This window comes from Gopherus flavomarginatus, chromosome 12 (genome assembly GCF_025201925.1).
Source record: "Gopherus flavomarginatus isolate rGopFla2 chromosome 12, rGopFla2.mat.asm, whole genome shotgun sequence".
In the NCBI taxonomy this organism is placed as follows: Eukaryota; Metazoa; Chordata; order Testudines; family Testudinidae; genus Gopherus; species Gopherus flavomarginatus.
The window spans coordinates 13,113,721-13,137,292 of record NC_066628.1 but is presented as its reverse complement, the minus strand read 5'-3'; the positions used below and the strand labels follow the sequence as shown (position 1 = coordinate 13,137,292).

At 47.4% G+C, this 23,572-nt stretch overlaps 1 protein-coding gene across 6 annotated transcripts in view; it reads left to right on the top strand.

The window, feature by feature from the left end:
- LOC127032784 (zinc finger protein 345-like) overlaps positions 1-23,572 on the top strand; it is a 43,426-nt gene that overhangs the window by 4,402 nt on the left and 15,452 nt on the right. For 5 of the 6 annotated variants that reach the window (XR_007768923.1, XM_050920372.1, XM_050920374.1 and 2 more), the window contains exon 3: positions 22,076-22,150. The exons of the other annotated variant lie outside the window; for it this stretch is intronic. Coding sequence is in view for 4 of the 5 variants with exons in the window: in XM_050920372.1 (XP_050776329.1) it covers positions 22,076-22,150 (75 nt within the window). In the remaining variant the exon portion in view is untranslated. The remainder of the gene's footprint in view (positions 1-22,075; positions 22,151-23,572) is intronic. 6 annotated transcript variants of the gene reach the window in all.

The window sequence follows — 23,572 nt, the reverse complement described above, 5'->3', positions numbered from 1 at the left end:
CAATCAATTTGCAAACACCTAGAAGATAATAAGATGATAAATAACAGCATGGATTTGTCAAGAAGAAATCATGTCAAACCAACCTGATAGCTTTCTTTGACAGGGTAACAAGCCTTGTGGATGGGGAGGAAGTGGTAGATGTGGTATATCTTGACTTTAGTAAGGCTTTTGATATTGTCTTGTCAGACCGTCTCATAAGCACACTAGGGAAACACAACCTAGATGGAACTACTATAAGGTGGGTGCATAACTGGTTGGAAAATCGTTCCCAGAGAGTAGTTATCAGTGGTTCACAGTCATGCTAGAATGGTAAAAAGAGTGGGGTCCCACAGGGATCAGTTCTGAGTCCTGTTCTGTTCAGTAACTTCAAAGATTTAGATAACAGCATAGAGAATGCACTTATAAAGTTTGCGGACAATACCAGCTGGGAGGGGTTGCAAGTGCTTTGGAGGATACGATTAAAATTCAAAATGATCTGGACAAACTGGAGAAATAGTCTGAAGTAAATAGGATGAAATTCAATAAGAACAAATGCAAAGTACTCCACTTAGGAAGGATTAATCAGTTGAATACAGACAAAATGGGAAATGGCTGCCTAGTAAGGAGTACAGTAACTCCTCACTTAACGTTGTAGTTATGTTCCTGAAAAATGCAACTTTAAGTGAAACGATGTTAAATGAATCCAATTTTCCCATAAGATTTAATGTAAATGCGAGGGGTTAAATTCCAAGGAAATTTTTGGGGGCAGACAAAAGCCATTATATACTGTACTGTACTGTGGTGGGGAGGTGCCCCTGGCTTACCCCTGGGGCTCAGGGCTGGGGGTGCAGGGTTTGGGAGGGAGTTAGGGTGTGGGAGGAGGCTCAGGGCTGGGGCAGGCAGGAGGTGCAGAACACTTACCTGAGGCAGCTCCTGTCTGGTGCAAGGGAAGTGCAGGTGGCTCTGCGCAGTGCGGCACTGCCCCCATGGCTGTGATTCAGGGAGCTGCCCTCCTCCTCCCCCCCCCACCCCCCCGGCAAGTAGGGCCACCCGGAACGCAGAGGCTTTAGGGGCTGCAGGACCTTGGGCCGAGGGGGCCCTGGGCCCTGGCTGCAGCTCTAAAGCCCCTTTCGAAATGCGGCCCTGCGAGCACAAGCCGGAGGACTCAGGAGGAGCAGGGGCAGCCACGCAGCCAGCAGTTGGAGGGAAGCGGCGCTTTCCCCTTCAAAGCACTGCTTCTCTCTGGCTGCTGGCTGCGCGGCTGCCCTTGCTCCTCCTGAATCCTCCGGCCTGTGCTTGCAAGGCCGCATTCCGAAAGGGGCTTTAGAGCTGCAGGCCAGGGCCCCAGGGCCCCCTCGGCCCAGGGCCCTGCAGCCCCTAAAGCCCCTGCGTTCCGGGTGGCCCTGTCTGCGGGGGAGGGCAGCTTCCCCACTTGCTCTCTCCATCTCTCCCTCCTCCCAGAAAATCCTAAGCACTGCCAAACAGCTGGGGAAAGTGCTGGGAGGGAGGAAGGGAGTGGGAGAAGGCGGAGAAGAAGAACTTGTGCAATGCTCCCTTGTAAAGTCAGCTAAACCACGTTATAAGGGAGCATTGCACAACTTTAAACGAGTATGTTCCCTAATCGAGCAGCGACATAACTTTGAAACAACATTAAGCGGGAGGATGTTAAGTGAGGAGTTACTGTATTGTGGATCACAAGCTAAATATGAGTCAACAGTGTAACACTATTGCAAAAAAAAAGCAAACACCATTCTGGGGTGTATTAGCAGGAGTGTTGTAAGCAAGACACGAGAAGTAATTCTTCCTCTCTACTCCATGCTGATTAGTCCTCAGCTGGAGTATTGTGTCCAGTTCTGGGCACCACATTTCAGGAAAGATGTGATCAAATTAGTGAAAGTCCAGAGAGGAGCAACAAAAATGAGAAAGGTCTAGAAAACATGACCTATGAGGGAAGATTGAAAAAATTGGGTTTGTTTAGTCTGGAGAAGAGAAGACTGAGAGGGGACATAACAGTTTTCAAGTACATAAAATGCTGTTACAAGGAGGAGGGAGAGAATATTGTTCTTCTTAACCTCTGAGGATAGGACAAGAAGCAGTGGGCTTAAATTGCAGCAAGGGCGGCTTAGGCTGGACATTAGGAAAAACGTCCTAACTGTCAGAGTGGTTAAGCACTGGAATAAATTGCCTAGAGAGTTTTTTTAAGAGCAGGTTGGACAAACACCTGTCAGGGGTGGTCTAGATAATACTTAGTTCTGCCTTGAGTGCAGGGGATTAGACTAGATGACCTCTCGAGGTCCCTTGCAGTTCTATATATTTCTGAATGACCAAAATCATAGAATCATAGAAGATTAGGATTGGAAGAGACCTCAGGAGGTCATCTCATCCAACCCCCTGCTCAAAGCAGGACCATCACCCACTAAATCATCCCAGCCAGGGCTTTGTCAAGCCGGGCCTTAAAAACCTCTAAAAATAAATGTTATGGCATTAGTTCTCCAAAGATTTATGCATGTGCTTAACTTGGTTCACTGTGGGTCAGATCCTCAGCTTGTATAAATCATCACAGCTCAGTTGAAGTCTATGAAGATACAACAGTTTACTCCATCTGAAGATCTATCCCTGTGAGTTGTCCCACTGAAGGCAATAGAGGTTTTACCACTGGTTTCAGTGAGAGCAGAGTTAGGCCAATGCTGAGCCCTTTTGAAAATCTCGTCCTTAGTGTATCAAAAAAAAGGGCGGGGGGGCGGAGATTTGTAAGGGAAAAGTCAAGTGCAAATGGAAAATCCTTTTCTTACTTAATGGTGGGAAACACATTCTTAAAGCTAAGGATCCAAATTAACAGATGTCCACATATATATTTAATTATGTCTCTAACTTGAAGTCACCTACATCTGCTTACTGTAGAAGGAAGATATCACATTACTCTATTCGAGTATCCCATAGTGGATGACAGTCACAAACAAATTGACTGTATATACTGAAGTACCAACACCTAGGATTTTTTGTAAAAATGAGGAAATAGCCATGAATGTTATTGATATATCTGTATGCAAAGATATATTCACAGTATACAACTGATATGTACATACAGTACAATCTCAGAGTTCCGAACAGCAGAGTTATGTACTGACCAGTCAACAATACACCTCATTTGGAACCGAAAGTACACAATCAGGCAGCAGCAGAGACCAAAAAAACCCCCCCAAAACCCGCAAACCAAAACCAACCAAATACAGTACAGTGTTAAACGTAAACTACTAAAAAAATAAAGGGAAAACAGCATTTTTCTTCTGCAGAGTAAAGTTCCAAAGCTGTATTAAGTCAATGTCCAGCTGTAAACTTTGAAAGAACAACCATAACATTTTGTTCAGAGTTATGAACAATCTCTATTCCCAAGATGTTCATAATTCTGAAGTTCTACTGTAATACTATCAGTAAGGCTACGAGTCTGTCATAGAGGTCATGGAAATCACGGATTCTGAGACTTTCCGGGACCTTCATGACTTCTGCAGTGGCTGGTTTGGGGGCCGCCTGAGCAACTTGGGCAACCCCTGGGCCAGGTGCTCTGGCCACTACCCCTCCTGCGCTCCGAGCAGCAGCGGAGGTCTCAGGCCATGTGCCGCGCTCTCCCTGCTCCCCTCTGAGCACCAGCAGCAGTCTTGGGCCACCCCCTGCCCCAGAGCATCCATGGTGCCCCTTGAGCCCCTCCTCCAGAGCACCTAAGATTTAGTCAGGGGTATATAGTACAAGCCATAGACAAGTCGCAGGCTGTGAATTTTTGTTTACTGCCCATGACCTGTCCATGACTTTTACTAAAAATACCTATGACTTAATCTTAGCCTTAACTATAATCAGCCAAGAGTCCAGGGGGCTACCTACATATCTCAATTCACTATAGCCCTGATTAACCAGTGCATTTAAGACCATGCTTCTTTCATAGATTTCATAGATTATCAAGCCAGAGGGGATTATGTAGTTTGACCTCCTGTATAACTATAAATGTATGAGTAATCCCATCCTTCTTCAGCAAATCACATAAACACATGCTTAATTTTAAGCATGTGAGCAATCTCAATGGCCTAGATTCACAAAAGTGCTTAAGTGCCTAAACAATTTAGGCTGTGCTGAAATTCACAAAACTTCAGTGCCGTAGGTATTTACGTTTCTGCCTCTGAGTGTGAGCACTCTTGCTTCCCTCTAGGTGCCTGTCTGCTGCCTAAGCTCTGGAGAGATCCACAAACCAGGAGAAGATAGGTTTTCAGCTACCTAAATCATGTGCAAGGTCCAATCTGGTCTGAGCACGCTGACTGTATCGGGGCCCTGAAGGCGAGTTTACACAAAAGTGGGAAGGAGAAGGAGGGAGAGGAGGCACCTAATCTGCTTAGGCACTTTTGAAAATCCAACTAGATGTCTATCTGCATCTTTAGGCACCTAAATACCTTTAAAAATCTGGCCCAAAGTGAGTCCTTAAGAATGGTGACATGATCTTATTGTTTCCACTTGCTATGTTCCAAGAGCATTTTGCATCTTTCATATTGTCTGGAAGTCTGCCTTCAGTACTACAAATTGTATCCTGATACTCAGACCTTTCGTAAGACTTTCATACAGGGCCGGCTCCAGGCACCAGCTTATCAAGCAGGTGCTTGGGGTGGCAACTACGGAGCGGGGCAGCACTTTCAGGTATTCGGCTGCAATTCGGCGAAGGTTCCCTCACTCCTGCTCGGAGCGAAGGACCTCCTGCTGACTTGCTGCAGATCGTGATCACGGCTTTTTTTTTTTTTTTTTTGGCTGCTTGGGGCTGCAAAACCCCTGGAGCCGGCCCTGCTTTCATAACCCTGTCATACAATATCCCATGACTGTATTTTGGTCCTTGCGGAATACAATTCCGTCAGTGCTGAGTGTGCTTCTGCCTATGAAAACTCACTCCTCTGCAAAGGGCCACTTAAATGGTGCTTAGATCTTATGCTGCTGATGGCTAGATTTCTTAAAGGGCCCAATTATTATTAAGTATTTATGTTATGGTAGTGCTCAGAGATGGGATCAGAGCCCTATTGTGTTGGGTGCTGTACAAACAGAGAAAATTCCAGCCCTGAAGAGCTAACGATTAAATGACACAAGCAGACAAAGGGGACAGGGATACAACCTAAGAGTGAGTGAACCTGGCAAAGAATTTGCACCGTTTAATTAGTATTAGTATTTCAATCAGAGCTGTGCAAATAACTGACTGTTTGGTTCACAGTCAGTTCCAAAAAAAGCAAAACAAATTTTATTTCTGATCTAATACATGTTTTGTTTGACCTGAAATGAAATGGTTTATTTAGATTTTGAGCATTTTTTCAAGTTCTTATTTTTTCTAAAATTTAAGGAAATTTGTAAAAGAAAAGTAATTTTGCATAGAAAAATGGAAATGTTTTGATTTTTTTTTCTGGTTATTTTTTTTCATGACTTAAAGAATGTGGGGAATTTGACATGAATCTGTGAAATGTTTCAGTCAAACCAAACATGCTTGTTTCACTGAAAAATGTTTTGGTCCAAAAATTGCATCAAGCTTGGACTTCAATGGCATTTACATGCCAAAATCCTTTTGGCTGTTTTGAAAAATCCCAAGCTACTTTAGGCATCCAAGTTTGAAATCTTTGGCCAATGTACTTAACAGTGTCTAAATCGACTAATACAACCTTTATGAAGGTTCTGAATATACCTCTTTTATACTCCTTCCCCAGCCCGTGACCTTATTAATGTGTCAAGTATCAGAGGGGTAGCCGTGTTAGTCTGGATCTGTAAAAGCAGCAAAGAATCCTGTGGCACCTTACAGACTAACAGACGTTTTGGAGCATGAGCTTTCGTGGGTGAATACTCACGTCGTCGGTCTGACGAAGTGGGTATTCACCCACGAAAGCGCATGCTCCAAAACATCTGTTAGTCTGTAAGGTGCCACAGGATTCTTTGCTGCTTATTAATGTGTTGTGTCTATCCTTGGATTGTAAGATCCCTAGGGCTGGGGCTTTTCCCCTACTTGTTTCTGAAGCTCCTATCACAGTGTGGGCCCTGCAGACATAATAATAACAAAGTCTAATACAATAAGCAATAACTTGATCTGACTTGTTAGTGAATTGGCCAAATAAACATGACTGCAGGCCTCAGCTGGAGCAGCATGATTCATATGGGGTGTTTTCCTCCCTATCCCACAGCCCACACAAAATCATTTACCATTGACAGAAACTGATTAGGTTTGGCTGGGAGTAGGGGGCTCAATACAGGAATCACTGGATGAAACTCTGGCCTGTGTTGCATAGGAGTTCAGACTAGATGGTCCCTTCTGGCTTAACATCTCTGAATCAATGAAGAAGCAAAGCAGCTGGACAGGTATAGAGGCACTATGGAGGAACAGGGTATTAAGACCAATGGAGAGAGGGGAAAGTGTGCCCGGGGAGGGACAGATGGAGCAAGGGAGAACTGGCGTGATAGAGGGCGACTGCGGCTGTGGTTACAGCACTAACCGTAAGTCTTGGGGAAACCTGGGATCAATTCCCTGCTTTGCCCCAGACTTCCTATGTGACAACCACATCCTTTAGCCTCTCTAGGCCTTGTCTCCCCCCTCTGAAACACAGAGACAGTGGAAGGGCCCTGCTTCCCAGGAGTGCAGCAGGGCTAAAGATTGTGCGTAGTCCAGATACTATGGTGATGGGGCTGCATAAGTACCTTAGATAGCCGTGGGGCAGGATGGCTAGAGGCTGTATACAACTCTGCTTTCCCTTTAGACCCCAACATCCAGGTTCTGTGAGACTCTTGCCATTTTCCCCTTACACTCAAGCTCACTCGCTCTCCATGCCCTTAACCCCCTCCTCTCTGCTTCCATCAGACACAAAGCCTCTCTCTCTCCTCAGGGTCCATTTCTCTCTCTTATTCCCGTTGGTGAAAGAAGATGGGTGAGGAGTGTGCTAGGCCCTGTCTCCATGGTTAAAGTGCAGAAGGGAAGCTATAGGGCTCCATACCATGGAGAGGGCAGTGGGATAGAAGGGAGATGAGAACCAATCCATGGGGGAATTCTGGGGACCAGCCAGAAATGCTGGGGCAGCTATGGTGGGTAGCCAGAGAGAACAGGGAGAGAGGACGGGGGAAGTTGAGGAGGGAGGGAGGGAGGCAGAGATGTAGGTACTGTGTGTATGGGGTTGGGGGATTTTTGAAAAAGGAGGGTGGTTATGCAAATGAGTGATGCATGTTTATCATTTATGCAAATATGATATTACCTTGTTTGCATAGACTCTCCCACTCAGTGCCCCAGAGCCAGCCTCTCCACCAGCTTGCATGGAGCTAGACCAGGGCTGAACATGGCCTGTTCATTTTGAAGCCAGGTTTGTCACCATAAGTCCGGATTGTCAGAAAGAACCAGGAGCAGGCTCTGAGGAGCCGAGTGAAATAGGATTGTTCTTCGAGTGATTGTTCACATTGATTCCAATCAGGTGTGTGTATACACCACTTGCACAGTCATCGGAAACTTTTCCCCTCATCAGCTCCTGTCGGGTTGGCCAGGGAGCCCCCGGAGTGGGCCCTCATGGTGCTCAATATGACCCTGCTGACCCGACCCCCCTTCAGTTCCTTCTTACCATCCGTGGTGGCATTGGAACTGCATTTTGCTTGCTTGCAAGTGTTCCCTTAGCTATTATTTAGTCCTATACAGTTTTTTGTTTTGTGATTAGTTTATTGTTCAATAGTTCAGATAGTCTTAGTGAGTGGGTCATTCTCCCCTCACCCGTCCGTAGGCTTTGGGGCGTGCTCAAACCCAAGGATTTAAATCTTGCGGTGTATGCAAGAAGCCTATGTCCAATAGCAATCCTCATGACTCGTGCCCGAAGTGTCTAGAGGAAGCACATTAGTCCAAGCGCTGTAAGATCTGTAAGGCTTTCAAGCCCAGGACTAGAACAGAACACGACTTCTGTTTGAAGCAGCTATTAATGGAAGCTGCACTCAGTGCAGCGGCACCCACCTGCCAAGTCCTAGCTCCAGCTTGGCATGGCGTGCCCCTGCGTCAGTCCACGAATCAGTGCAGGAAGGACTCTGGTGCTAGAGATCCTCAGTACTGGAGATTCCTGACACCACAGCATGGAGCAGCTCTCTGGCACCGGTCAATATCCCCGGTGCCCCACAAGCGCCATAAGAAGGCTGACAGGACACTCTCCTCAGAGAGCGAGACCATCTGGAGAGACTTTGCTGCCTCAGAGGGAGGACTCAACTTCCAAGCAGCAAGACCTTGTGCTGTTAACTCCGGTGCCCCAGTTGGCACAGTTTGAATCACTTAGTGAATCTCCAGCGGGCCAGTGCTTGATGGAGGAGTTGTAATCCCCCACCATCCCAGATACTTTTGAGGCTACAAAAGAGGTTATAGAAAGTACTGCACCTCAGCCTTTGGTACCACTCAGACAGGTGCCATCTAGAGACAAACCTGCAATGATGAGGCCCTGAGCACAATTATTCCCTGCCTGGATCCAGGGGAATGGTACACTGCCCTCGACATGAAAGACGCGTACTTTTATATAGCCATTTGGCCAGTCCACAGATGTTTCCTGAAGTTCGTTGTCAACCGCATACATTATCAGCTCAGTGCTCCTATTCGGGTTATCAGCAGCCCCCCGGGTGTTCACCAAGTGCATGTCCGTGGTTGTGGCTTTTCTCCGCAAGAGGTGGGCATATCTCTACCTCGATGACTGGCTGCTGTGGGGGTGCTCCAGGAAGCAGCTGAAGTCCCAGGTCTGGTTGGTCAGAGAGACCTTCAATAGGCTGAGTCTTCTCCTCAATCTGGACAAGTCGACATCACTCACCCAACGAATAGAATTCATTGGGTGTGGGGGGTGTTGGACTCGGTTCGGGCAAGAACCATTCTACTAGAGCCCAGATTCCTATAGGCTGGTGGTTGGACCCTCGCAGGATCTGTGAAGGAGTCCCATTCAGCACCTCTCAACCATCCATGACCTTAATAAGGGATGCGTCAGACCTGGGGTGGGGGGTACACCTAGGAGACCTACAGACTCAGGGCAGATGCTCGCAGTCCGAGATCCCGCTTCACATCAATATAAAGGAACTCAGAACAGTGAGACTAACCTGCCAGACCTTCCATACCATATTGCAAGGACAGTGCGTGATGCTGCTGACTGACAACACCACTGCCATGTTTTACATAAACAAGCAGGGTAGAGCCCATTCCTCCCCTCAGTTAGGAGGCCCTCCACCTGTGGGAGTTTTGTATAGCCCACTTCATTCACCTGGAGGTGTCCTATCTCCCGGGAACATGGAACAAACTTGCGGACCACCTCAGCAGGTCATTCAGCAGTCACGAGTGGTCCATCCATCTGGACGTTATACATTCCATCTTCCAAAGGTGGGAGTTTCCCCAGGTAGACCTGTTTGCCACCAGGAGCAACCGGAAGTGTCCAACGTTTTGCTTCTTCCTAAAGCACTGTCCTGGCTCTATCTCGGACGCATTCATGATACACTGGGGGAACCATCTACTGTATGCCTTCCCTCCAATACCACTCATCCACAAGGCTCTCCTCAAGATCTGCAGGGACAAGATGGAGGTAATTCTGCTGGCTCCTGCGTGGCCACACCAACATCGGTACACCATGCTTCTGGAGCGGTCAGTGACACCCTGATCGCGCTGACGCTCCTCCCCAATCTGATTACACAGGACCATGGCCCCCAGCTTCACCCCTCCATCTCGAGATTTCCTCCATCTCATGGCCTGGAAGCTTCATGGTCCACTGACTGTATGGTACTCGGTGCATGTGTTTGCTACCCATGCATATGTTTGCCATCACAGCTCTCATTAGAGCAGTGCTCCAGTCAGTGATTCCTTAACTCTGACTCCACCCTCATGGGAGAGCTTGGGAGTCTCCTGACTGGAATCGACATGAACAATCATTTGAAGAAGAAAAGACAGTTACTCACCTTCTTGTAACTGTTGTTCTTCAAGATGTGTTGTTAACATCCATTCCAATACCCACCCTCCTTCCCCTCTGTTGGAGTAGCTGGCAAGAATGAACCAAAGGGCAATCGGGTCGGCAGGGTCATATATTGAGTGCCATGAGGGCACCACTCCAGGGGGCTTCCTGGCCAACCCGATGGGAACTGCTGAGAGAAGAAGTTTCCGACAACCATGCATGTGGCTCACACACACCTGATTGCAATGGATGTGAACAACACATCTCAAAGAACAACAATTACAAGAAGGTGAGTAACCATCTTTTTTCCTCAAGTATAAAGACACCACATGGGGGTGGGGGGGAGAGAGAGCTCAGTGATGTCAGGCTGTTATTAATATTAGTTATGAGCATTATGGTGGCATATAATGCTGTGCCGGGCGCTGCACAGACACACGGTGACCGAGATCGGGGCTCCCTCGTGCCTGGTGCTGCACAGACACACGGTGACCGAGATCGGGGCCCCATTGTGCCAGGCACTGTACAGACATACGATGACTGAGATCAGGGCCCCGTTGCCCCAGGTGCTGCACACACACGATAACTGAGATCAGGGCCCTATTGTGCTGGGCACTGCGCAGACACAGAGGGAGACAGTCCCTGCCCCAATAAGCTCGGTCACTGTGTGTCTGTGCAGCGCCCGGCACAGCAGGGCCCTGATCTCGGTCACTGTGTGTCTGTGCAGCGCCAGGCACAGGGGGCCCCGATCTCGGTCACTGTGTGTCTTTGTAGTATCCAGCACAATGTAGCTCTGGGGCCTTTATGTGCCACCTTAATGCTCAAAACTAATATTAATACTTTAAGTCTCGCATGACCTTCTCATATTCAAACTAGGGAAATGCAGCCTAGATGGAGCTACCATACAGTGGGTGCAGAACTGGTTGGAGAACCGTTCCCACAGAGCAGTTATCAGTGATTCACAGTCATGCTGAAAGGGTATAACAAGTGGGGTCCTGCAGGGATCAGTTCTGGGTCCAAGGCTGCCCAGAGGGGAGGCAAGTGGGGCAATTTGCGCCAGGCCCCGGGCTCTGCAGGGACCCCCAAGAGAACAGGTGAGGCTCCCACCCTGGCCTGACCCCACCTCCACCCCTCTCCCCGGAGCCTCAGCGCATCCAGGAGCGTCCCTGAACAGCGGTGCAGCGTGGCTCCGGCAGGGCCTGAGCTCTGCCTTGCTCAGAGCCTCATAGTAAGGAGGCGGAGCTGGGAGCTCAGGCCCTGCTGGAGCTCGTGGCCCCGCCTCCTTACCACACGGCTCTGAGCGAAGTGGAGCTCAGGAGCCCCACTGGAGCCCTGCTGCACAGCTGTCCAGGGACACTCCTGGATACGACGCGCTGAGGCTCCAGGTGAGGGGGGAACTGGGGGTAAGGGGCCGGGGGGTGGGGTTGGATAAGGGGCACGGAGTCCCTGGGACAGTCAAGGGACAGGGAGGGGGCAGAGATGGGGGTGGCGGTCAGGGACAGGGAACGGGGGGGTTTGGATCCTGGGCGTTCTGGGAGTTTCAGGACTCAGTGGGAGGGGGTGGATAGGGATTGGGGCAGACAGGGAGCAGGGTTGGGTTCCCTGGGGTGGTGGTGGTGGGTCTCTGGGGGACGGTGAGGGGGTAAGGAGCAGGATGGGTCGGGGATTCTGAAGGGGGTGGGTAGTTGGGGGGCAGGAGGTGGGAGGGGGTGAGATAGGGGGCAGGGCCAGGCTGTTTGGGAGGCACAGCCTTCCCTACCCGAAAGCTCATTCAGCAGTTTGCAGAAGAGCCAAGCTGTTAGCTTTTCCATTAGGGTTACCATCCCTTTCACTTCTCAAATGCCAAATTATAGTCTATATTTAATTTCAGTGCCATAGGGAGATTCATGTCAGGGGAAGGTAGCTTCATTTAAAATTAGCCACTGGGGGAAGGATCACATGAGAAGAGCAACATCCTACACCACCTACTTCCTTCATGACCCTACCAAGGGAGACTCCCCCCCGACCCCCCCCACATTCCCTGAGACTTCAGAGGGGTTAATTCCGTGGTTCTCAAACTTTTGTCCTGGTAACCCTTTTCACATAGCAAACCTCTGAGTGCGCACCCCACCTCTTATAAATTGAAAACACTTTTTTATATATTTAACAATATTGTAAATGCTTGAGGCAAAGCAAGGTTTGAGGTGGAGTCTGACAACTCACGACTCCCAGTAATAACCTCGTAACCCCCTGAGGGGTCCCGACCCCCAGTTTGAGAACCCCTGGGTTAATTTAATTTTAGCACCCTGTGTCCAGTCACATGCATGTGCTATTTTGAGCATGTCAGTTTTCACAGCATAGGGTCATCCCAGTTTCTGGAACAAGCTCAAATGCTCAGTTCATGGAGTATGTACATAAGCTATACTAAAGACAAACCCACAGTAACCATCTCCAGTTTGTGAGGTACTCCATGGAGCCAGTGTCTAGGAAACAGATAAATGCGTGGAGGTTAAGTCCATTAATGGCTATTAGCCAGGATGAGTAATGAATGGTGTTCTTAGCCTCTGTTTGTCAGAGGGTGGAGATGGATGGCAGGGGAGAGATCACCTGATCATTACCTGTTAGGTTCACTCCCTCTGGGGCACTTGGCATTGGTCTCTATCGATAGACAGGATACTGGGCTGGATGGACCTTTGGTTTGACCCTGTATGGCTGTTCTTATGTTCTAACCTAAATGAACCCAAAGTTATGGAGACAGATATGAGTCAAGGAAGCCAGCAGAGTATCAGAAACCTGGAAAAATCTCTGACTGGATGGGCTCAGGCGTTTGGTCACAAGCTGAAGTGATTCAAAAGTTTTGTATTTTTTTAATCAGAATTTTTTATTGTTTCTTTAAACAATCAAACAGAGCAAGCAGCAAATATTTGGCCACACATTTCTGAAACCCCAAACCATATTCAGGTTTTGGCAGACTAATTTCAGCTTTTCAATTAAAAAAACCACAACAAATTTTGAAGGAAAGGAGACGTTGTCCGTGATTTTTTTTCTGCTTTTTAAAAACCCCTAGTTTTCGATCCAAAAAACTTTTTGACAGAAAAGATTTGTTCAACTCTTTTAATGAGATTTAGTGCCTTTTAGCCCTAGCTGATGCTGAGAACCAATGATACGTTGTAAAGAAGTTTTCTCAAAACTAGGTTTGGGCCGAGAGGCAGAAGGTTTATTTTTCCCAGGGCCGCCCGTCGGGGGGAGCAAGTGGGGCAATTTGCCCGGACCCCACAGTGGCCCCCACGAGAATATAGTATTGCAATTTTGTTTGTGGAAGGGGCCCCCAAAATTGCTTTGCCCCAGGCCCCCTGAATCCTCTGGGCAACCCTATCTGGGTCCGGTTCTGTTCAATATCTTCATCAAAGTTTTAGATAATGGCATAGAGAGTACACTTATAAAGTTTGTGGATGATTCCAAGCTGGGAGGGGTTGCAAGTTCTTTGGAGGATAGGATTAAATTTCAAAATGATCCGGACTAACGGGAGAAATAGTCTGAAGTAAATAGGATGAAATTCAATAAGGACAAATGCAAAGTACTCCATTTAGGAAGGCACAATCAGTTGCACATATACAAAATGGTAAATGACTGCCTAGGAAGGAGTACTGCGGAAAGAGATCAGGGGATAATGGACCATAAGCTAAATATGAGTCAACAGTGTAACACTGTTGGGGGAAAAATGCAAACTTTATTCTGGGATGTATTATTAGGAGTATTGTAAGCAAGACACGAGAAGTAATTCTTCTGTTCTACTCCACGCTGGTTAGGCCTAAACTGAAGTATTGTGTCCAGTTCTGGGTGCCACATTTCAGGAAAGATGTGGACAAATTGGAGAAAGTCCAGAGAAGAGCAACAAAAGTGATGAAAGGTCTAGAAAACATGACCTATGAGGGAAGATTGAAAAAATTGGGTTTGTTTAATCTGGAAAAGAGAAGACTGAGTGGGGACACAACAGTTTTCTGGTACATAAAAGATTGTTACAAGGAGGGAGAAAAAATTTTCTTAACCACTGAGGACAGGACAAGAAGCAATGGGCTTAAATTGCAGCAAGGAAGGTTTAGGCTGGACATTAGGGAAAACTTCCTAACTGTCAGAGTGGTTAAGCACTGGAATAAAATGCCTAGGGAGGATGTGGAATCTCCATCACTGGAGATTTTTAAGAGCAGGCTAGACAAACACCTGTCAGGAATGGTCTAGATAATACTTGGTCCTGCCATTAGTGCAGGGAACTGGACTAGATGACCTCTTGAGGTCTTTTCCAGTCCTATGATTCTCTGCTGTAGCAGGGCATAGTGAAATGAACAAGTTGCTCTTACCAGTTCATGTGTTTTTATTCTTTATTTTATCTTTATATTAAAAAAAAAACTAAACAAAAAGCACTCCATTTCTATTTTCTTTTTATATTTTTATTAAACCACTTTTCCATTAATTTTGTAATTTTAAAAACTTTTCTATTTTTCTTCATTTAAACTCTTGCCTCTCTCTCTCTGTATATATATATACACACACCGCTAACCCGATATAATGCAGTCGTGGAGAGCCAAAAATCCCTACTGCGTTATAAGTGAAACACCATTATATCAGGGTAGGAGCGGCAGGGCTGTGGTGATTTAAAGGGCCCGAGGCTCCCCGCAGCAGCCAGAGCCCGGGACCCTTTGAAGTGCTGCCTGAGCCCCACTGCTGCAGCCCCGGAGTAGTGGCAGCAGGGTTCCAGTGGTGATTAAAAGGGCCCTGAGCTCCCCACAGGAGCCGGAGCCCTAGACCCTTTAAAGCGCCGCCGGAGCCCTGCTGCTACTGCGCTATATGCGAACCCATGTTATATCGGGTTGCTTTATAGCGGGATAGCAGTGTGTGTGTGTGTGTGTGTGTGTGTGTGTATATATATGTGTGTGTGTATATATATATATATATTACACACATATGTGTGTGTATATATATGTATATATATAAAATTTTCTTCTTATTTATATTTTTTTTAAATCATTTGCTTTTTCCTAAATCCCCAGGCCACTTTGTGTTTTTTTCAGTTATTTATTTTACATCTCTGCCTAGCTGTATTATTTTTTTATTTATTTTAAATCACGGCCTATATGGATTGAATATTGGTCATTGTTTTTGGTTTGGTTTTCTGTCCTTTTCTGGAGAATCTGAACCAAAGTTTCGTCCACCCAGCTGCTGTTTGCATTCCAGAATTGCTTGGGGCCAATTTCCATCTCCTAGATGTACAAGGACCAGCATCTTAAGCCCCAATCCTGCAAACAGTCAGGCCGATATGGTTTTTGTACTGATAGAGCTATGTTGTTATCATTAATAATCCTCATCATCATCATGTTTATTGTGGTAGGGCCTAAGGACCAGCCAAGAATGGGGCCGTATTGTGCTAGGTGTGATGCAAACAAAGAAGTTGATAGTCTATGCCATGAAGAGTGAACATTTGAAATAGACCAGACAGACCCAGGGTGAGGGAAGGGGTAGAACACACCGGAAGAGTGAGCAATGGGATGGGAGCAAATGACACAGTAGTGCCATGCGGTATTTTTTGTTCCGGGAGGTGGGTGGGGAGGTGGTTAATTAGGAGAGGATCAGCTAGATGGAAAGAAAAGAGAAGGGAGAGGGGACATGGAAGGGAAGGGGTAGGGAAGAGGGGGGACGGTGCAGGTGTGGAGTGAAGCAGATGAAAAGACAGTGAGGAGGGGGTGGGGGGGCAGCGTTTGGAACAGCCTGTCAGCACAGGGCAGAGGAAGTCCAGTCAAAGCTGCAGTTAGTTCCCTGAATGTCCAAAGGTCACTGCTGTGACTGGAGTCTTTGGCTGGCTTCTCTCCACAGTTTTCCCTAAAGGCCACATGGCACGGGGGAGGAGAGGCACCACCTGGGTACTATGGCGCCCAGAGTTTGTCCGTGTGTGTAGGGGCTCCTCTGCACAGTTCTGGGTCCAGAGGGTGCTGAGCCCCATTTTATCCCCTTCCCCAATTGTAGCCCTGCTTTGGCTGCTTCACTCAGAGGCGGTATTTATTTACTGATATAATTATAGTAGTGGTTACGCAGTTATGTGGCTATAAAGGTGCCTTATACCAGGATAGCTTATTCCCCTTCCTGTATACGAATAATCTGTACCAGTAATATGCACCTTTAGCCCCATAATACTGTGTCCACAGTAAGAGGTGTTGTACTGCTTTAACCACACTGGTAAAGATACAGTGGTACAACTTTCTAGTATAGACAAGACCTTACACTGGCTTGCTCCGCCAGAAGTCATCTGCTCGGGTAGGAACTTTTGGGGGATGGTCTCCTGTCTGTGTTATGCAGGAGGTCAGATGAGATGTTCAGAATGGATCAGTGCTGTAGCTAATCCTCCTCCCTGCAAGGCGGTGGCTAGGTCAACCCAGTTGCATCTATCCTTATATCCAGTTTGTACCCATTCGTCCTCGTGCCTACATTAGTACTAAACTTAAATAATTCCTCTCCCTCCCTAACGTTGACCCCCCTGATATATTTATATAGAGCAAGCATATCCCCCCGCAGCCTTCTTTTGGCCAGGCTAAACAAGCCAAGCTCTTTGAGTCTCCTTTCATAAGGCAGGTTTTCCATTCCTCGGATCATTCTAGTAGCCCGTCTCTATACCTGTTCCAGTTTGAATTCATCCTTCTTGAAAATGGGACACCAGAACTGCACACAATATTCCACATGGGGTCTCACCAGCGCCTTATATAACGGTACTAACACCTCCTTATCCTTGCTGGAAATACCTCGCCTGATGCATCCTAAAATCGCATTTGCTTTTTTAACAGCCATATCACATTGGCGGCTCATAGTCATCCTGTTATCAACCAATACCCCAAGGTCCTTCTCCTCCTCTGTCGCATCCAACTGATGCGCCCCCAACGTATATCTAAAATTCTTATTATTAATCCCTAAGTGCATGACCTTGCACTTTTCACTATTGTATTTCATCCTATTACTATTACTCCAGTTTACAAGGTGGTCCAGATCTTCCTAAATAGTATCCCTGTCTTCTCCATGTTAGCAATACCCCCCAGCTTTGTGTCATCTGCAAACTTTATTAGCACATTTCTGCTCTTTGTGCCAAGGTCAGTAATAAAAAGGTTAAATAAGATCGGTCCCAAAACCGATCCTTGAGGGACTCCACTAGTGACCTCCTTCCAGCCTGACAGTTCACCCTTCAATACGACCCTCTGGAGTCTCCCCTTTAACCAGTTCCTTATCCACCTTACAACTTTCATATTCATCCCCATCTTTTCCAATTTAACTAACAGTTCCCCATGTGGAACCGTGTCAAACGCCTTACTAAAATCTAGGTAAATTATATCTACCGCATTTCCTTTATCTAAGTAATCCGTCACCGTCTCAAAAAAGGAGATCAGATTGGTTTGGCACGATCTACCTTTAGTAAATCCATGTTGCAATTCGTCCCAATTACCATTGACCTCTATGTCCTTAACTACTTTCTCCCTTAAAATTTTTTCCAAGACCTTACATACTACAGACGTCAAGCTAACAGGCCTATAATTACCTGAATCACTTTTATTCCCTTTCTTAAAAATAGGAACTACGTTAGCAATCCTCCAGTCGTACGGCACAACCCCCGAGTTTATCGATTGCTTGAAAATTCTCGCTAACGGGCTCGCAATTTCACGCGCCAGTTCCTTTAATATCCTCGGATGGAGATTGTCCGGGCCCTCCGATTTTGTCCCTTTAAGCTGTTCAAGTTTGGCCTCTACCTCAGTTGCGGTAATATCCACCTCCATATCCACATTCCCGCTTATCATCCCTCCATCATCACTAAACTCCTCACTAGTCTTATTAAAAACTGAGGCAAAGTACTTATTTAGATATTGGGCCATGCCTAGGTTATCCTAGCAACGTTGCATAGGGCACAACATTTTTCCTAGCCTTGAGCAATCTTGATCTAATTTTGTAGGTGTAGACCAGGCCTGTGTACTTAATGTTTCTTAACGTGTGTAATGAGTAGAGTTAAACATGTGCACAAGTATGGGCAGGACGAGGGCACTCTCCTCTAGAAGGCCCAGTGGATTAGAGGATGCCTGTGCACAGGAATGACAGACCTCCTCGCACTGGACTGTGGGTGCAGAGGAATTGATGGGCTACCTGCCCATTGATTCCCTCTCTTGAGGAGGTGATGGGCGTAGCCTTGGCTCCATCACCTGGCTGCTCGCTGAGCCAGCATGGGGTGGGGTAGTGACTGATTGCCGCTCTAGGCTACCTGTAAATTACACTCCACTCCAGGAGGAAACGGGGGCGGAACTGTGACTCAGAAGGGTGTGTCCGAGGCTCAGTCCCAGGGCTGGCATGACACTCTGGTCAGGGCTGGGCCTAAAGTTACAACCTCGCCTGCCAAAGCCAGGAAACAAGGCTATTACTCAAGGTCTGAAATTTTCTAAGGAGGCTAAGGCCAGATTTTTAAATGGGTTTAGGCATCTAAATACCTTTTCAAATCTGCCCCCGGTGGCCTGCCTCCAGCGAGAGGGAGACTTGCTGGTACTCAGCTGGGTGTCAGCTCCCTGATGCCCCCCCCGCACCTGTTAGCCACCCAAACAATCTCCTCCGGGCTGTGCTAGCCCACACTTTGCCTGGCAGGGTAACAATCAGTGTACCCCCATCCCCAAATCCCTTTGATGCATCCCCTTGTAGTGTCCAGCTCCTTGTCCCCTCACAGAAATCCTAGGTCGACTGTCCCCAAAAGACCAGCTTGAATGATTCAACTCAGAATCAGTTCCTTGATAATACTGTGTACTGAGATATATTTATAATGAAAACATCAGTACATTTTTTTTATCAAAGACCAAGATTCAAGAGATAGTGAGTCAGTATAACGGAAACAGAAGGTTTACATATAAAACAAAATCTATAGGCACTTTCTAGAGACTAAACTTAAGAGGCTAACCTCCTGTCTAGGGCAGTCTTATCTCACCCAAAGCCTTCTGCAGGGTTTCCAACCAAGTCCTGTTGGCATCCTGTTTTTATGAATGTAAGTCTTGGTCTACACTACGCGTTTAAACTGATTTTAGGAGCGTTAAACCAATTTAACGCTGTACCCATCCACGCTACGAGGCCCTTTATATCGATATAAAGGGCTCTTTACATCGGTTTCTGTACTCCTCCCCGACGAGAGGAGTAGCGCTAAAATCGGTATTACCATATCGGATTAGGGTTAGTGTGGCCGCAAATCGACGGTATTGGCCTCTGGGCGGTATCCCACTGTGACCGCTCTGGACAGCAATCTGAACTCGGATGCAGTGGCCAGGTAAACAGGAAAAGCCCCGCGAAATTTTGATTTTCATTTCCTGTTTGCTTAGCGTGGAGCTCTGATCAGCACGGGTGGCAATGCAGTCCCAAATCCAAAAAGAGCTCCAGCATGGACCGTACGGGAGATACTGGATCTGATCACTGTATGGGGAAACAAATCTGTTCTATCAGAGCTCCATTACAGAAGACGAAATGCCAAAGTGTTTGAAAAAAAAATCTACAGGCTACACAGTGCTGCGTGACAAGCGTAACGGGAAGCCAGAGACTCAAATGGACGCTCATGGAGGGAGGGAGGGAGGGGGTACTGAGGACTCCAGCTATCCCACAGTCCCCAGCAGTCTCCGAAAAGTATTTGCATTCTTGGCTGAGCTCCCAATGCCTGTAGGTTCAAACACATTGTCCAGCGTGGTTCAGGGAACAGCTCGTCAATTTACTCCCCCCCGGCCCTCACGTGAAAGAAAAGGGAAAGAAATCATTTCTTGACTTCTTTCAATGTCACCCTATGCCTACTGAATGCTACTGGTAGATGCGATGCTGCAGCAGTGAAGAGCAGTATCCACTCCTCTCCCCTGCCCGGTGGCAGATGGTGCAGTAGGACTGGTAACCATCCTTGTTATCAACCCGTGAGTGCTCCTGCCTGGCTTCAGGTGGGGCTGGCCAGAGGCGCCTGGGTGAAAATAGGAATGACTCCCGGTCATTCCCAGTAGATGGTACAGAACGGCTGGTAAGCGTCTTCATCATAGCAACTGGGGGCTGAGCTCCATCAGCCCCCTCCCTTTCCTGTGTAAAGAAAAGATTCTGTCCTGCCTGGACTATCATAGCAGCGGCATGCTGGGCACCTCTCCCCCACACCGCTTAATGTCCTGCCTGGACTGTCATAGCACTGGGAGGCTGCCTCCCCCTCATTTTATCTCACTAACAAGTCATTGTTTCTTATTCCTGCATTCTTTATAACTTCATGACACAAATGGGGGGGACACTGCCACGGTAGCCCAGGAAGGTTGGGGGAGGAGGGAAGCAACGGGTGGGGTTGTTGCAGAGGCACCCCCCATGAATGGCTCATCATTTCTGCGGGACCTGACACGGAGCAGCTGTGCTCTCTGATACACTGGTTCTCTAGTACACTTGCCCCATATTCTAGGCAGGACTGACTCTATTTTTAGAAACCATAAAGGAAGTATTGACTCGGGGAGTCATTCCCAGTTTTGCCTTTGCACCCCCGGCCGATCTCAGCCAGGGGCACCCATGATAGCAGCGGACAGTACAGAAGGACAGATAACCGTCATCTCATTGCCAGTTTACACCGGCAGCAGATGGTACAGAACAACTGGTAACCGTCTCTGCTATCATGCAAAAGCAAATGAATGCTGCTGTGTAGCGCTGGAGTATCGCCTCTCCATGGCATCCAGTACACATACAGTGACTGTAAAAAAAAAAAATAAAAAAAGCTGAACGGGCTCCATGGTTGCCGTGCTATGGCGTCTGCCAGGGCAATCCAGGGAAAAAGAGTGCAAAATGATTGTCTGCCATTGCTTTCCCGGAGGAAGGAATGACTGATGACATTTACCCAGTACCACCCGCGACAATGATTTTTGACCCATCAGCCACTGGGCTCTCAACCCAGAATTCTAAGGGGCGGAGGAGACTGCAGGAACTATGGGATAGCTACGGAATAGCTACCCACAGTGGAACGCTCCGGAAATCAACGCTAGCCTCGACCATGGACGCACACCGCTGAATTAATGTGCTTAGTGTGGCCGTGTGCGCTCGACTTTATACAATCTGTTTTATAAAACCGGTTTATGTAAAATTGGAATAATCCCGTAGTGTAGACGTACCCTAAATGTGCTGCCCATTAACTTTCTAGGTGCAGGATTAAGGAGTATGTCTTCTTGCATTCCTCTTATGTTCCCCAAAATTCATTGCCTGCCCCATAGCCAGGACAACCCTCTGGAGTTCATTTTCTGGTCCTGTGTTTCCTGTTGACTTTGTTTGTAAATGGCGCTTCCATTGTGATGGCTTGCCATGCTTAATTTACGCGTGAATGAGCGATACAGGTGTGAATATACGTCCTGGGTCTGTCAGAAACCTGTTTGTCGACCCAGCCTTGATACAGGTTCTAGGAATATATTTTCTTTACACATCCATAAGTCTATACATAGAGTTTGTATGCACATTTCACGATGATATTAATGACCAGAGTGATTGTGGCTTTCATTTGCAATCCTACATGACGTCCTTCAGTGAACCAGAACGTGTGTATCAGGATATTAGAATAATAGACCTATAGGGCTAGAAGGGACCGCGAGGGTCATCTAGTCTAACCTGCTGCCAAGATGCAGGATAATCTTGTAACCTCCTTGACCTGTTGGCATTGAAGGACTCTTAGGCTCATGGGGCCATATCCCAGTGGTACTGAATGGGGTTTGGGCTCCCGACTGTGAGGTTGCTTGGAAAATCCCAGGCGGGTGCAGGTGGTTCATTTTGGTCCTTTGTAGATCAGTGGTTTTGATTTGCCAACTTCTGTGCACTGGCTTGAAAGTTGATTTTGCTGAGGAATGTTGGATATGTGTTCCAGAAGGCCAGAAGCAGCCATTAGACCATCTAGTCTCCCTTCCTGCATAACACAGGCCATTCAGTTTTGCCCAGTTAACCTAGCCTTGAGCCCAATACTATCGTGAAACCAAAGCATTTGGGTCCTCGGGAGACTACACCGTTGCGCCCCAGGCAGACACCGGGAGAGACTGAGGTGTTTTGTTGATATTGGGGCTAGAGGGGAGAGGGTGGCTGCTTTCCAAATGGCACCCGTGCATACCCTGCCACACATCTAACTCATGTCCAATCCATGTTTTGCCTAGCGGAGGAGATTGCGATCAGCTGGCCCCGGATAACTGCATTCGCCGAGTCACACAGGAGGAGAGGATTGGTCTCTGGTAAGTCGCTGTGTGTGAGGCAGTCAGAAATTGCAGTGCTTTGCTCTCCTGGACTCTGCCCCACCCCTCTGGCTGAGGGCCTTGCTACTTGGGGATGGAGGGGGCGGCAGGTGAAATTCCCCACTCTGCAGAGGGCCAGCAGCACGAGGAATGGCGGTGGGGAAGCGGGCAATGGATGGACTAGCAGGAGCTCAGATCGCAGCTCACCAGGACACCTTTCTGTCGCACTAGTCTCACTCCAAGACCCTGATCCTGCAAACGGGTGAACAGGAGCACAGGCAAAAGGATCCAGCAGCATGGATCTGAGGAAGCATGTGTCAAAAATGCAAACTGCAAAGAACAAGGAAAGGCAGAAGAAAAGTGTTTTTAAATAAATCTTTAACCATACACAGACTAATATGCAAAGGTTGCTAGACAATTATTTTTCCTTTGCAATTGCCCTGTAATTGTCTGTAAATGTAGGGCTGGGATTCACCAGCAGGCTCTGGTTGCTTTGAGCTATTCTGGTGACACAAATCAGCCAGAAACAAAGGTTAGCTGGCTGGTTACGCACTGAGCAGAAGCCAGGAAGTTACTGATGAATCTGTCCAGATGCGACCTCAGCGGATGCAACCCCAACAGCATTCATGGTACACTAGAATGGGGCCCTAGTCTGAAAAGTGACCACCTTCCTCAACAGCTCTGCTCCTTGTGTGCATCAGCCAGAGCTGCTGACTTCACATAAATAAATTCTTACTGCTATTTACCCCTGCATGGACCTCACTACAGGACTGAGACCTTGTACGGTGCTATTGTTCTTTATTCCTGCCAGCCCTGAGCCAACCTAGCTCTAGCTCACCCATGATCAACAGCCTTGGGAATTAAATTCTGACTGCACATACTTCATTGTTGGTGAGGTGAACAGCTTGGTTTTCAGACTGCAGGCTCACTTTGTCTAGCTAAGTATTAGGAAAAAATACATATGACTAGCATGGTCTAATGGTTAGAGCACACAGAAGAATTAAATGTAATCTGTGCTGTGCCACCACTGACCTTTTGGGTGACTTCGAGCAAATCCTTTCCCTCTCTATCCCCTCTCCCATTTTGTCTTGTGCATTGCCTCGGTGAGCTCAGTGGGCCAAGTCTCTTACTATGTATATGTGCAGCACTGGGCACCATGGGGCCTTGAACTCATTTTTAATAACTTTAGCTCAACAGATTTCATCTGAGAAATCAGACACCATAAACATGAGCCCTCTTGGGGCTGTTTTCGTGGATCACTTTAATGATGTTGTGCTAAGTACTCGAAAGTCAGAAATTGCCTATGTGAAGGTTGATCATGCATCTGTCTCCTTTGTGCAAACACACTGCAATCCAGTCTTTAACCACCCGGTCACTTGCTATTTCCCATCAAATACAGTGCAACATGCCATTTTTCTGACA